Below are 16,600 nucleotides of genomic sequence, written 5' to 3'. Positions count from 1 at the left end.
AATCATTCTAAAAGCTAAGACGTTTGTCGTAACACATATCATAACCTTCGTGGCTAATCATTCTAAAAGCTAAGACGTTTGTCGTAACACGAGCTACAAATGTGTATATCTGCAGCGAGATTCAGTTGTTCTTCTTTCTCACTAAATGTTATCAAATTACAAATTTACTTTAAATCATTAAAACGTTAAGTTCGTTTCCCTAATAAAAGAAAGATTTTATGTTCCAGTCAGTTTAGAAATAAGTTGACGTATTTCTAAACAGAGAGCTAAAGAAACGAAAGAGATAAGTTATAAGTTATTTGAAATATCTTTTTTTTTGTCAAGACATATACCGACGGTATCATAAAGTATTCTTGGTGAATTACACCCATAACTCCTGTTTAATTTGTTCTTATTTTTCTAAATGTCAAGAAACGCTGTAAAGAACCTGAAATAACGCCCACTTCTCAGTCTTAGTAGGACAGGATTCTCTGTTTCAAGTAGGTGTAGTAATAGATTGATCCTCACATATTTTACATACTTGGAGCACAGGTTAAGAAAAGCTGACATTTCCCAAGAGAGTCTTTTGTTCTAAATTTTACAGCTAATAGCACTTCTTTTGGGTGTTAAGATTACGTGGCTGTTGCATCACAGTGATCAACACTGTTCTTCAAAGATTCAACCTTAGGCGGTTTAGTTGTTTACAACCAGATATGTATATTTTTCTTTTCCTGTTGGCTGACTGTGGTTTGTGTGAAGTTCTTTATTGTTTATATTTATTCATAGCTCTTTCCGGTCTAATGGCTATTGGATTCGTTCTCTTAAATGGGTTGTTCAAATAATTTTGTGCCCCGTGCAATTTTTCGTGAGAGAAACAGTTGATTTGGAGCATATTTTTGAATAAATAAGAAAATTACATATCATAAAGAAGAATAACTATGAAATAAAGAATGTGTTAAAGTTTAACTAAAACAGGAATCGTTCTTAGGTTTCGTAGTTGTATGTGAGATTTCAAGATTGTAATTTATATTAAAAAGTAGTGTTTTTTTTTCTTTATCTTTAAATGTTATTGAGATTTTCAACACTTTCACGTCGATATAAAATTACGATATATCATAATGACGATGACAATTGATTTTATTCCTTTGGATTTGTTGTCGGATGGTTCCGAGTTCGAGGCTGGCTCGCGTTATACTGTTATACCTCACTTACTCCAGTCTAACCAGCTATATGATGGCTGTTAGCTGGGGGTTAACCTGCGATGGTTCAAGGTGAGTGGGTCACCATTCTCACCTGATTATGTCATTGAAGCCGGGACCCGCAGTGGCACAGCGGTATGTCTGCGGACTTACAACGCTAGAATCCGGGTTTCGATACCCGTGGTGGGCAGAGCACAGATAGCTCATTGTGTAGCTTTGTGCTGAACTACAAACAAACATTGAAGCCGGAGTTCGAAAGCACCCGTAAGTATTTTTAACTGTAAATAGGAAACTGCGTACTACTTTGTGGCCCCCCAGTGGCACAGCGGTATGTCTGCGGACTTACAACGCTAGAAGCCGGGTTTCGATACCCGTGGTGGGCATAGCACAGATAGCCCATTGTGTAGCTTTGTGCTTAATTACAAAAACAAAAACAAACTACTTTGTGTTGTTGTGCACAGATAAACAATGGGATGAATTACCACCACCCAACCAAAGAAGACGGGGACAGCATGTGGTCTTCGATAGTTCATTTAAATAGAGTCCTAAACATGTTAGCCAAATGTCATGGATTCAAGCTGCAGTCCCGGAGTGTTTTTTTTTTTTACTTACTATAATGTCTGTAATAAAGTTTACTTTCATTGATTCATAATATAATTTAGGTAACAGCAATAAGAATGTATGTGTGCGTCTAATTAGTCTCTTATGATTTAGTTGGATGGTGGTAAATCAACCCACTGATTGCCTGACCACAACAACATAATGTAGTAGGAAGTTCATACTCATAGTTAAAAAGCCTTATGGGTGAAAGGAGAGGGGGACGGCTTGTAGTTTTGGATATATCAATTGGATAGAACGCTGTTCCTGTTAGCCAAAACCTCAAACTTCAAGCTCCAGTCCCGCAGTTTCTTTCATTTATCGGCTTTTTTCATTTACAGTAATGTTTGTCAGAAAGTTTAATTTGATTAATTCACATCATGCGGTAAATCCCACATTGAATTATTTCACATCATGCAATAAATCCCATATTGAATTATCTTACATCACGCAATAAATCCCATATCATAATCAATTGAGAACTTTTTTCTAATATGAAAATTTATCGTCCGAGGAAGGCTGATACTATTTGATATCACTGAAGCTTCTTCATTAATATACGTAGACATTTGTTTTAGAATATAATGATGTTAACTTGCGAATATTATTAAAACTTTCAATGAACTTGTAAACAATAATGGGTGCTAAAGTTAATTCTCCACTAACATACTAATTCTCTTATATTTGATTCATTCTGTTTGTTTACTATAAAATGGATAGAAATTGTGAGTATTGCCATCTCTTGCCTGTTTCACCAAGATGTCACCTCGTCATTCTTATGTCAAAGTTTTGCTTGTTTGGTTCTTTTTATTAAACAAAAAGCTACACAATATGCTATTTGTGCTGTGCTCACCACTGGTATTAAAACCCGTTTTTTATATTTAATATAACTTGTCAATCTACTGATATTTTCAGCCATGTAATCCCAGAAAATGTTGTCATTGTCATTTTTTATCATTGTTATGTTTGTTTAATTAGTGGTACCACATTGATTATCGCACTTTAGCCTCCACAATTAGAATGAATGTTTTGTCCTTCTTAATGGATAGCTCACACTTGTTGTTTATCATATACAGGTTTCATAACCCCTAAAATTCCTAGGAGAATTTTAATAAATTATCACTTAAGAATATCCGCTACATGTGTCAGAGGATTTATTTGGAAATTGTCATCAAAATATCATCCTGTTTTCAGTCAGTTTCATATGAGTAGTTTTTCTTGACGATACGACTTAGCTTGACATGGTATTTAAAAGCATGCCCAATAAGTGTTGGCTGTTACTAAACTAGTTTCTTAACATTGCCCAGTACGTTCTTATTAATCTAGTCTCTTGAGGTAGTCGTTTATCATTAAATTAGCTAACTGTGAGTGGATAATACTGTTTATATTAAAACTGCATTAATATATCTTATCAAGAAGCTTATTTCTAGCTTGATCTCTCGCGATAATTGTCTAAGTAGTTTTTTTACCCGTTTAATTACGAAAATTGAGTATCTTCTTGTGTGCATTCTCGTTAATTAACATCAACTTCCGATCAGAGCAAGCTATCTACTTAGATCAAAATTAAAAATCAACCCACTAATGGGTCATCTTATAGAGATTAGAATGATTTGTTTCATCAGTTGTGTATCCTAGATATTTTTGGCTGTTAACTTATAGTTTTAATGTAATTGATTCCTTCTTTTAGCTTCTTGGGAAAGTTCATTTGATTGTCATTTTTAATCCATTATGTTCTGAATGAATTAGTCGGTTCTATATTAAACACAATTTCTTTGTCATACTTTTTAGAAATAAATGTTTCCAGCATAGCTGGATTAATTAGACGTGTTTATTAATTAACTTCCATACAACATTCACATAGATGATCCACGCTGAGATATCCACTGTCAGAGTATGTACGTTTGTTTGAATGATTCACCTTCTAGTGATAGCTGGTGAAATGGTTCGTATTTCCTCAGTGCTCGTAAGGCGGGTCTTCTTAATAAGTTTAATCGAGATGGGTCTTCACATCATACTTTGTTAAAAGTTGTTTTCTTAAATCAAATTTTATAAGATTTAGTTTGACTAAAAATAAACCTGTTTGATTTAATAGTTGCTCAGAAATTTCTTTTCAAACCAATGTATTACAATACAATGTTGTTATTTTGTGTTGTTGTTATTTTGTTTTTTTCGGTGAAAAGACAAAAACTGATTATCCAATTGCTCATCTATTTCAAACAAGAATTTATCTCAACTGCTTATCTTAATGTAACAAGGGACCACCCCTCCCTCCCCAAATATTACAGTGGATTTTCTTTCAAGTTATAGTGCGGGTGTAATATTGCAAAGTAACATAACAAATGTCAACATTTTCTTCATTGGTTCACGAGAAGGCTTCAGGCATAACAATTTTACAACTAAGCAAACATTTGTAATTCTTTGCTGCTTAATTCACATACATTCTTCGTTGAAGATATATTGTTCTCGAGAACACACTATATAATAATAAAAGAAAGGCCTGCTGATGTCAGAGTGGTGATTCATTTCTTATTTTGTGTTTTAATGTTTCTTGTAGTGCTTTTCAATAAATTACCACTTGTTTGCTAAAAAATCTCTAACGGTGCCAAATTAGCAAACCAGTACCTAGGACTAATAACTCATCAAATTTCCTTGAAAAGCATACATGAAAACATTATAATTAACATATTATGCATTTTTATAAATAATAATAGTAGTCGGTAAAAGACCAAGTCTACTAAAAGAAGTGATTCTGGCTTGAAGAGGAAAATATCGAATCGATATGTCTCAGAGCATCTGTATACCAGACAAATAAATTTTTTGCAGCTTTCAATATAAAAAATAACCATGTTTAGCTTACGGTAAGTCTAGAAAATATATTTTCAATGTAAAAAATGGCTGTCGTGACTTTCAACTCTGGATTTAGAAATGTAAACATATTATGTAGGCAAGTTATAAGTCATATCGTCGTCTCCGAGAGTTAGACAGATGCACACGACATCTATTACATAAGTCTACTTGTCTACAGATAAAAACACCTCTCAGCACGTTCAACAACACCACATGTGTATGTTATTCATCGTGGTAACCTCTGGAAAACTTAAAAAGGTTATTTTTAAAATAATGTTTATATAAAATAAATAAAATTCTGTATCCTCTTCGGTTATAAAATAAATAAAATTTTGTATCGTCTTCAGTTATAAAATAATAAAAAAAATTGTCCTAAATATATTTTAACACTCCTCCAAACATACTTTCGTTAAATCTACTATAATTATTCTAAAGTCTTATGTTGATTATATTTTTAAGCGATTGGATACAGCACAACCTGTAATTAGCATGTCGTACTGTGAATCCGAGAGTTTAGGGTTCGCGTCCTGTTGACGCTTAAACATACCACGTACTTTAGGGCCGTGAGTACCTTATACAAGTGAGGGCCAAATCCCACTATTTGATTAGAGTAGTTCAAGCGTTGGCGGTGAATGCTGTTGATTAACTAGTTCCTTCTAATCTAGTCCTTGTGCAGCTTTGCACGAACATCAGAATAAACAAACACAAGTGAACAAAAGTCGTTAGTGAAAGTGTAATAAGCATGAGAATTCCATGATATTATGCCAGTATTATCTACAAAATCAATAAAACATTTTTTATAAAAATCAGTGAAGCTAATTATCAACTCTAAAAAATTGAGGCTGGCTGGCTGACATTTTACCTGACATACTCCAGTCTAACCAGATGCATGATGGGTACCTAGCTGTTAGCTGGAGGTTAACTTCCAGTTCAGTAATATATGTACTACTGAAACTGAAAAATACTTATTTACAAATACTCTCCTTGAAATATTCAGTAACAGGTTAGCACAAAAAAATCGACTTAAGGATTATTTTTTGAACTATCAAGGCTTGAAGTAAAAAAGTTAGTGTAATTGAAGTTTACCTGTATGCCCTTGAAAGAAATTCTCATATTGTTTGTTTCATAATTCGTTTGTTTTTTATAATTTTGAAATAACAGACTAAAGGGAAGCCATCTAGCTGGTCAGTATCCACCGCAAACTCTTGGGGTACTACTATCGTGTGATCGAATAATAGGATATGTTCGTCACTTTTATAGCGTATCCAAGTCCGTAAAGTGCGGAGTGTGTTTTTTCTTGTTGTTTTTTTGCGGCAGCCGGTCGCGAACCTTACAGGCACCTTATATTTCACATAATCTAAATGACTTAGTCAGAGACCCAAAGGTTTATTTATACCGCCAATAATTTGGAATTGTACCTTCTCCAATACTGTTACTCCTAAATTCCTTTAGGAATCATTGTTTTTGTCAGACATTCAGTTACTGAAGCATCGTTTTTAGCTACGTCACACAAATTGTCAGAATATTTGTGCTGAAGGTGTTCAAAGACTCTGGAAAATAAATTTATTATTAATATTATTATTGAACTGTAACTTTTTTAGCAGAGTAGAATGTCTTTAATTAAACCTAAAAAAGATATATTTAATTCAGTTATATGTAAATAACAAAACTGATCGATAGATTTTGCTATCTACAAACGTCAAAGAAGTTCCTACTTGGACATTTGTCATTAACGATGAATATAAGAAAACTGTTTAACAGAATTACAAAACCGATCACGGTATGTAATCTCGACCTTCTTACATATAGTTAATTAAATATGTGGTGTTAACGTGTTCTTCTTTTTTCTATACTGTTGTGCGAAGAATACATTGCACTACATATATGTGTGTGTGTAAAAATATGTAATGCTATTTTTCCGTAACAACCCGATATATATATATATATATTTAGGATAAATACAGTCAGATGTGGCTGCACGAATCGACCTTTCTAGTTTCTTGAAAAAAAAAAGAAGGTGTGTTAATTTTAAGGTTTTTCATCTATGTCTGATCAATATGGAACTTATGAGCTGCCCATCGAAAGTTTTACTCAAATTTCTTTTGTAAGTTATATGTGACATTATCATCTAGTACCTTAACAGTCCATGCATTTCTTTTTCTACGTTTGCAATCTATATATTCAAGTCATAGTTTTTTAACAAAATTCTCAGGATTCGCGTGTTGTTTAACCTCCGTGTTGTAACGTCTATTACAGTAATTCAACAACTGGCGAACAATGATGATTAACATTAGCTTATGTAAACAAGCTAAGAGGGGACTTTTTCACGTGTTTATGTGCGTGTTTAGTTAGGTTTTTATACTTATATATGTGGGTGTAAATGTACAAAATTGAGAAAAAAAAGTGATCTAAGTTTTCTCAATGTTTTCACATTACTGAAAACTACTTCTATGTAAGCTTTTCATTGATCAAAATATACAGAAAGGTTTAGATATCTCAGGTATGCATGGCTTAAAGTAGGACAAAGTTCGTATTGTTAACCAATAACGTGTTTTTGCTAAACATCATGTAATCAATCGTTCTCAACAACGTCGTGACTTTTAGGTTGAACATATAAGTGTATCTGTGAACACAAAGGTACTCCGGCCAAACCAGAGAGTCTATTTCTTATGTTTTACTACAACAAGTGTAAAGTGTAGGATATTTTATAAACTCTGGTATATTGATACAAACCTAGTAAAGAGATAATGTACTTTTTATAAATCATTCGGAGTATTTTAAAAATCGATTTAACAAATCAAAGCGAACCCTAATTGTTGTTTTTTTTTCCCTTAAGCTCTGATTGTTCGCTTCCTGACACAGCGGTACATTGGTGAATATCGTTCTAATGCAGGTACGTATACTTTGTCTCTGTAAATATAAATGTCTGTATACTTACTATACATGCACTGAAGTGAACAAAACGCACAAACTGAAGAAAAAAACATCGTTAATTAGGAATAAAAGATGTGCTAAAATAGAATTTAACTGCAGAAACACGTTTTCAACTTTACAATTTATGCTGAAAATGTAAGTTATAAGCACCAAGAGAACAAGTTTATCTTTGTTTCTTATTCTGTTTCAAAAATATGTAACGTTTTCTAATATACGTGATCTTAAGTAACATTTAGTACTGTTTATCTGTTTTATTATCATCTAATTCATATGTATTTTTTCTTAAACTTTTAATTTAAATAAAAATATCTCGTACTCAGGTGTACAAAAGGTGTACTCAGGTGTAATATGTTTAATTTCTTAACCAATTAGCGGCTGCCCTCGTACGAAAAAAGTTAACTAGCAATTAACAATTAATGTCCTCTGAAGAAATAATAAAATATGTTTTTAAAGAAATAAATAAACCATATAAATGTGTTTAGAACTCTTACTAAGGTATAAACGAGACTCAATATAATATTAAAGCCTATTTCCTGAAATACTAATGGTTAAATTAGTTGTTATATTAACCATCTTAATTTAGAATAGAAAAAAAAGTTGTGTATTGCAAATGTAAGATAATAGGTATCGTACCTTGTAAACGGATTGATTTTTTTCAAAGTCTCTGTGATAATATGTTTATTAACAATCGTTCTGTTATGTCACGTGAGCACCAAAGTTCAGCGCACTTGTAGATTTGATATAAAAGAATCAACAATCGAGCCAAGATTCCTCAGAAAACATCTATAAGATATATCTTGGCTCCAGTTGCGTAGATATACTTGGCACTACAGTGACATTCTGGATTAATTGCTTGTTACTTCCCGTCATCGTTCAACTCAACGCAAAATTTGTCTTCTCAGTTTGACTTAAAGGGGACGGTTGTTGTAAACGTTTTTGTTCAGTTTCATTTATTTCTGTATTGTTATTTTGTTGTAGAATGTGGAGTTCGGGAGCATTAGAACACCGATTCGATAAACTTTTTTATTGTCTCTGACAGTTATTCAAATATAGTAATTACTAACATTTTCTAAGCAATAATTATTTTAATGCAGAGTAATTAATATCTGGTCTGCCTTGTGTTTTGATGGTGTCAGATTGCTGCTGTGGATTTTCACCCAAAGTCTTTGTTGTGTGATTTGCGCAATTCAGTTGTTTTCCTAGCAGTATTATCCCATAGTCAAGTAAAGTTCTTTTGTCATTAACATGTAAAATCCACAAAGGATTTAACTAATTATAAAAAGTTAGTTTGAACGTAGTTTAAACTTATTTCTCTGCGAGTGAATATTGGGTTTTGTTTAATTATTCATTTTATTAGTTCTTACTGTTGCTTTGTCATCTGACTAAATATATATCGAATATTCACCTAATCGTGATCGCCCAAAAAACGCCAGTTTTAAATTTTTGCTATTGCCAAAGAATTGTTTTTATTATTTCAATGTGATTTTAGTTTAACTAGAATGTAATGCTGCAGGACATAGTAAATAGTTGGTAATTATCAGTTTAATAATATACTGAAAACATTGTAAGGAATTGTTTTCGAGTCCACTCATATTTTGGAATGATTTTTACAAAACTCACTGAAACAATTTTTGATATTTTCTTTTTTTCGGAAATTAATAGAAAAAATTGCATCAATTTTGTTATGAACGTTACACGTTAATAGGAACATTTAACGAGAAAATTATAAGAATAAAAGTTAAAGGATATATACTTAATACCATCCCTAAGACATTCAAAGTCTGGCGTATACTAACATAATTTTCCAAAATATTATACAAGTAATAAAACAAAGCTTACTTATGCAAGTCTTTATCACATTATATTACATAGATTGGTTGTACAAGCACAGGGTTATGTGTGATGATAGTCTTCGCGAAGTCGAGATTCTGGATATTTCTCGCTGGCCGGTATGTATTTCTTTTTTTATAATACTTTTCCTAGCACTCAACAAATGTATATATTCAGAAATATGTACTTTTTATGTCTGGTGTTTATTCATTTCATTCACCTTATACAGCTATTTAGGAACAGTTGCTATTTTTTTCCCCCAATTCAAACTCTGTTGGAGCAGATGTGTTGTTGTTGTTGTTGTTTTTCTTAAGTATCTTATAGATACAATAATTTACGTTTGACTATGATTATAAGCATTTAAGTTTATCCGAAGATTATTGGAAATATAGAAAACCGTAAACAAAGTAATTTAATGCATTGGGTGTGTAGTTAAGATGTTAAGTACAAATAATAATTAATTAAGATTTGAGTTGTAATGGGGAGATTCAAGGTAATGGAAACATGTTTTATAAATGTGATTATATTAAGAAATATAAGCAACTATTTTTATAGAGGATAAATATATTAATTATTAAATACTAACTAATATTGTAGAAATGGTTTATGTGTATCGATCCGTAGTGAGAGAACTCGAAATATAGAGAAGTAAAGAACACATTTCAAGACTTGAATATATAAATTACGTTTATGCTTGTTACGTGCATATTCCGATAATGGAACTGTTGAAAACAATTTTGTTTTTAGAATTTGAAATCTTTTGACCATGCGGTTAAACATTTGAATATATCTACATACCATAACGCTTCTTAACAGTTTTATTAAACAGTTGTTTAATTTTATGATCCCTTCGTAGACCTTATAGTTTGATGTTATGCAAAATAACGATATATTTAATTACTTTAAACCTTCCACAGTTTGTTCTGTTATATTTCTAATTTTTAATTTCATAGTTTACTTTATTTCTAAAAATCACTTCCCAACCAGCAAATTCTCAAATTGAACTTTGTATTCATTATAAAACTTTAGGTTCGATATTCTCAATTCGAGATGAACCATTAGCTAGGCATCCTGTTTTAAGTATAAAATAATTTTATTAGTATACTTGCATCAAGTAATAAATATTCAGCTTGTATACTTGCATTAAGGAATGAACCCTAATTTTTTATGTTTATCTTAGATTCTTGGCTTCAGGTTGTTTGTAATTGAGCACAAAGCTACACAACGGACTATCTGTGCTCTGCCCACCAAGGGTATCGAAACCCGGATTCTAGCGTTGTAAGTCCGCAGGCATACCGCTGTGCCACTGGGGGGCTCTTGACTTCAGCAGTGAATCATTATTTTATTATTATATTTTTTATATAGCTTAGCTCCCAGTGGCTCGGCGGTAAGTGTGAGAGTTTATATCGCTAAAATTGGGTTTTGATACCCGTGGTGTGCACTTTACACAGGTAGCCCATTGTATAGCTTTGTGCTTAACAATAAATAAGTAAAAAAACTATATAGTTCAGTGGAATTAAAATATTGGAACTCAGCAATACATGCCTATAGCTTACTAAATAGCAATATATCAAAATGACATTACTATTAAAATATCATTGCCATCATTTTGTTCTTGACTCAAATTAATGAACAGAGTTTGTACACCCAATGGAAATGCTAGAATAAGCCCAAATTGCTTTTAAAAATTGCATTTAAAAATATTATCAATTCCTAGTTAATTTCTTAAATCCACAGAAGGACTCTGTACCTTACTTATGTCTCCTGGGCGATTAACGATAACTTTACTTATATACAACGATAAAAATCCGAGTCGATTCCCGCTGTAGACAAAGTGTAAACAGCCCATAGTGTAGCTTTACACTGAAAACAGGAACAACAACCTTACCTTACATAATGCATAGTATCAAAATATGAGTAACTGATAACTAATGTAAATGTTAATTTGGAATGTGTGTATAATTTGCTATTCCAGGTATTTGAAATGCCGAATGAACAGTTACGAATCCGAAAAAGGAAAATTATTTTGCACTTAGAAATCATTTTACGTTTTCATTATGTTCAATGGTATTCATAAATTAGAAGAAAAAATTAGATAATACTAATTTCTTTTTTAATCCAGGATGACTGCCTTCCAACCGATGGAATCCAATGGGCAGATGCCTGTGTAGTTATTTATAGTATCTGTGACCGAGAAAGTTTCATCAGAGCCCATGACTATCTAAATTTAATTCATCGTCTCAAAGCACCCAGTTACATTCCTGTTGTGTTGCTAGGTAATAAAAGAGATTTGGAGCTTGGCCGACAGGTGTCGTTTGAAGATGGAAACGAGATTTCCATTCAGTATGGTTGTGATTTTGATGAAGTATCTGCAGCGGATAACTACGCCGAAGTTAACAATGCTTTTAGCAACCTTATTCGCCAAGTAAGAACTTCTCAACTTCAACAGTGTCTTCCTAGACAAAGAAAACGAAGCATCATACCTGTCTCAAAGATGCTTAGTGCCATGTTTGGGAAGAATACCAACAAGGATACGAGAAAAAATAAGCAACCATCTTGTTCACTATAATAGTAAATCAAAGAACTCGTAACAGTGTTGAAACCGAGCACAAAAAGGTCAAATACTTAACACCTCGCGACATTTTCCTAGGTGTTAAGACGATGTCATAACTTAGGAGACATCTGGTGTCAGTTTATTTTGTGGACTCTAAGGCAATAAATTTTCACATAGGAACTGCAAGTTTCAGTAATGTATTTTATTCTTCTAAAATGTGAAGTGTTTGCAATGAAACAACTTTCAAATATTCCTTTAGTCCTACATGACATTCAGGTTATGTTTATACTTGAAGATATAGAGAACTGTCTTCAAAACATGCTTTCTTTATTGCTCTAATAAAATGAGAATTGCTGTTTTGATGCATTATTATTAGGAAATATGTTTGCTACTTATGAAAGTATGAGCTAAATGTAACATATGAGCAGTTGAAACTTATTATTGCGTTCAATACCTGATCCTGAGAAAGCAAAACATTAATAATTTAAAGAATTCCGTTAATTATTGTATTCCTAAGGATTTTAAAGTTTTATCCTAAGCCGGTTCCTGCGTGTTTAAATCTTATATTCTTATATCACTTTATTTCTCATTCTCTAAAGCAAAATCATAGGGATATTTCCTGAAACTATATAGGTATTCATAAATGCATTTTAATATCATAAATCCGAAGTAATTAAAAACGTAAATGTTTTCTATCTTTACACTATAACGATATTCGCAGCCGTTACATCAAAGTGACCTTATTCGTCAACTTTTTGTGGTTAAATCGTAATTTTGAAATTTTTTACATAGCAAGAATCGCCCACGAAAATATAATATTAATTTGTATTCTAACCCATTTTTCAGAAAGATTCTTATTATACCAGTTTGAAAATTGACGACATTTTATTTCTTTATCATTAAAGCGCCATTTTTAGTTGATATTAAAGTTTTTTTGTGCATTTTCATTCATATGACACAGCTAAGACATTTAAGCAAATATAGCGTGATACGTTATAGATTCATATAATCATTCTTAACTGAATTATAGGCATGGACGAGAAGAACAGTATTGAACTTGCTAGAAGCAAATCGTACGAGAGGGAAAATATAATAAAGGTTGACTGTATATCATTGGTGTCATTGTTTGATTTAACACCGAAACATCTTTTAAGAGCAATATTTCGATCATCAGAATTCAAGTCAGTAAATAACACAAAAAAAAAGATAAAGTCATATAAGAAAATCTATTTTACCCCCAAATGAAAATGGGAATGCATTCGTACTTAGATAAGAATGACATTAGGTCCTTTGAAAACAAACTAGCTAATGACATACCGTGAAAAAACACACACAAAACAACATTATTAAGAAATAGAAATGGGGTGTAACAGAAAGTGCACTTCTTACTGGTAACCTGAAAACGTAGCGTTAATCTTTCTATTCATCAGGCAGATTGAAGTCATTGACACTCTACGTGTAAACTAGCCAGAATTTAGATTGTATGACAATGTTACTATTTCATCCTATTTTAAGCATTTATGGCGATATAAACACTTATTTTGGAATATGCTGCTAAGATCTGAAATGATTTGTCTAAAAGTGTGATTTAAAAATATAAGTACCTTTTTTCCCCTTCACTTAAGTTTTGATGAAAGTAGCTTATGAATTAGCTTTCTTCAATTTTTTTTACATTTTACTTACAAGCGCATACTGTCATCTTGATGATTATTTGATATCGAAAATAACTCTTAGAATATAAAAACGTTTATCTTACTTTTTAAGCGTTTAGTAACTTTTGGCTGGAAACCAATTAATAAGGAGTTGTTTTATATCAAAGATGAAGATATTTTTGTAAGATAATACCTGTTAAAGTACCTTGTTTTTGATAAATTTCAAGAAAAAGACTAGATAAAAAAATGAGCAATATAGTTCCTAAATTGTCAGCCGTATTTTACTGTTTCAAAATCTGCAAGTTCAGCTGTGTATTATGTCTTTCCTAATTATCATAAGAACAAAAAGATAGATAATGATCAGAAAATATTTATTTTACGAAGAATTGTAGTAAAAACTTTCTGTATCATATCCACCAATATCAACAGGAGTGTTGTGTTTTTCTCTGTGATCTCTTCAAAATTGTAGTAAAAACCTTCTGTATCATATCCACTAAAATCAACAGGAGTGTTGTGTTTTTCTCTGTGATCTCTTCAAAATTGTAGTAAAAACCCTATGTATCATATCCACTAAAATCAACAAGAGTGTTGTGTTTTTCTCTGTGATCTCTTCAAAATTGTAGTAAAAACCTTCTGTATCATATCCACTAAAATCAACAAGAATGTTGTTTTTCTCTGTGATCTCTTCAAAATTGTAGTAAAAACTTTTTGTGCGATATTCATCAATATCAACAGGAGTGTTGTGTTCTTCTCTGTGATCTCTTCAAAATTGTAGTAAAAACTTTCTGTATGATATCCACTAATATCAACAGGAGTGTTGTGTTTTTCTCTGTGATCTCTTCAAAACTGCAGTAAAAACTTTCTGTGCGATATTCATCAATATCAATAGGAGTGTTGTGTTCTTCTCTGTGATCTCTTCAAAATTCTATTCTTTTTTTGTATTTATTATCAATCAGCTTTAACGTGTAAATATAATTAGCATTCTTGTTTTACTAGGTTTTGAGTTAATGTTTCATGTTAAGTGGTTGGTGAAGTTGGTTTTATTTAATAATTATCATGACTTTTATTAGCTTACAGCTCAATCGCAATGGAAATATTTCCTTAAGAACTTACATGTGCATTTTAATGTGTTTTCATGTTGCAAAACACTTTTCTTCTCTTCAAATTATTCTCTGTGGACGCTTCATCATTACGTTCGTTCATTATGAAACTTCATTAAAAATGATATTTATTACCTGTCAATAACTGATGTTAACCAATTCACGAAGAGCATAGAGTTATCAGTTTTCATGTTTTATAATTTATCTTTTTCTTATCTTATGTGATTTAGCATCAGCAACAGCTAATGTGACTTATTTTCCGTGAAAGTAGCTGCTACGTTACATTTATATAGCGTTTATCACATTTACAAGTTTGAATATTGTATTTTCTAGACACTGTTGGGACATTAGAGTGTTTATTCAAATTTACTTTTGAAGCGCATTATTTCTTTTCTCTTACATTAAAGAGTCATAACTTGTATTTTATTTTTGAATATCTTAAATTAAGGCTATAGTTAGTTATATCTCTTTATTGTGATCTCTGTATACATACATTTTTTCGAATAAAAAATTAAAATGCCACATATGAGCGTCTATGCATTTCACTCGAAGTTAAGAAAAAGCTTTATCACTTATTAAACGACATCTACTGGTTATTTATCTTATTTAGAACTAATGAAACAAAGAATATATAGCCCTCACCGTACAAATATACTGCAATTTATAAATATGTGTGCATGAATATACAAATATTTATATAATAATATCCAATTAATAGTAGACAAGCAATTCGCAAAAGAATGTTTTTTTTACTTGCTGTTAACCTCATGGCAAAATAATAACATTATAGCTTAGCATACACTTAAGTCTGCGTAAAGGATAAATAAAAACGTTGACTTTACGTTAGTTTGATTCACTTCCACGCATGCTTATACTCATTCTGCGAGTCTGAAGAGGAGAGCTGGCGGCGCTGTGAAATCTAGTTGTCCTAAATCGCCATCTAGCGGATGTTTGTATTGTTCCATCTGTACAAGCTCGTTCTCGGAACTTGGCCGGCACCGAATCGTTCAAGGGTCGAATTGATTGCTCAGGAAGGTTCTTGACTGGTTTCACAAAAGGTTTTTCTTCCTGAAAGCTCATCAGTGGAGTCTTACTAGCGATCGGAAGCCTTTTAAGTGACTGTCCTGTTCCAACATCACTAGAACAACGTCTCATTTTGCTTGTCTTATTCCAAGTTTTCCAGTTCTGATAAAGATCCCTAAATACCCTTTCAACATCATCTATTGATTCTCGGACTGATATTTCGTGAAAGCCCACACAGCCGATTTCATGACTTCGGCGTTCTCCTTCCGCTCTTGATATCATTCTGTCGCCATATTGGTCAGCCTTGTTTCCAACCAACAAAACAGGAACGTCGGTGAAATGACCCGGAAATAACTGAGTTCCCAGAATCCGGCAACGCTTGTTATAAAGGTTGATAAGAAATTTTAGACGATTACATTCATCAAAACTGCATTTATCGGTTACAGAATACATTAAAATAAATGTATCAGCCCAGCGAATGTTGGACTCCAAAAAGAATGGTTCGGTATCCTAAACAAAAAAACAAACAAAACTGTTTGTGTGATTTCTGATAAAACTTAATTCTAGAATGCATCATTAGAAGTATATCAACATTCTATTACATACAGATTATGAAATATCCACATTCCCAAAAGATAAAATAATATAGAATAAAAATAGTAAAAGTGATTCCTGAAACTAAAGAAAGGGAAGAATTAATAGACGAAAAAACATCTGTTTATATATTTTCGTTGGATTTAACGAATTATAACGTGATGTACACCAGATAACTTTGCTTGTCAAAAGGAGATCCACCTTTGAGTTTTTTTTGTTTTTTGAATTTCGCGCAAAGCTACACGAGGGCTATCTGCGCTAGCCGTCTCTAATTTAGCAGTGTAAACCTAG

At 32.1% G+C, this 16,600-nt stretch overlaps 2 protein-coding genes across 4 annotated transcripts in view; one reads left to right on the top strand and one right to left on the bottom strand.

The window, feature by feature from the left end:
- Positions 1-13,662, top strand: part of LOC106475674 (ras-related and estrogen-regulated growth inhibitor-like) — a 36,001-nt gene extending 22,339 nt beyond the window's left edge. The window contains exons 2-4 of the mRNA XM_022380947.1: positions 7,459-7,515; positions 9,429-9,505; positions 11,509-13,662. Of these exons, the coding sequence (XP_022236655.1) occupies positions 7,459-7,515; positions 9,429-9,505; positions 11,509-11,955 (581 nt within the window). The 3' untranslated portion in view covers positions 11,956-13,662. The remainder of the gene's footprint in view (positions 1-7,458; positions 7,516-9,428; positions 9,506-11,508) is intronic.
- Positions 13,663-15,144: 1,482 nt separating this feature from the next.
- LOC106475663 (ras-related and estrogen-regulated growth inhibitor-like) overlaps positions 15,145-16,600 on the bottom strand; it is a 44,668-nt gene continuing 43,212 nt past the window's right edge. For all 3 annotated transcript variants that reach the window (XM_022380926.1, XM_022380930.1, XM_022380923.1), the window contains exon 5: positions 15,145-16,225. In XM_022380926.1, coding sequence (XP_022236634.1) covers positions 15,536-16,225 — 690 coding nt within the window. In that variant the 3' untranslated portion in view covers positions 15,145-15,535. The remainder of the gene's footprint in view (positions 16,226-16,600) is intronic.

This window comes from Limulus polyphemus, unplaced genomic scaffold (assembly GCF_000517525.1).
Source record: "Limulus polyphemus unplaced genomic scaffold, Limulus_polyphemus-2.1.2 Scaffold149, whole genome shotgun sequence".
NCBI classification, from domain to species: Eukaryota; Metazoa; Arthropoda; class Merostomata; order Xiphosura; family Limulidae; genus Limulus; species Limulus polyphemus.
Note: the sequence above shows the minus strand (reverse complement) of the source record. Positions and strands in the feature narration are given on the sequence as shown.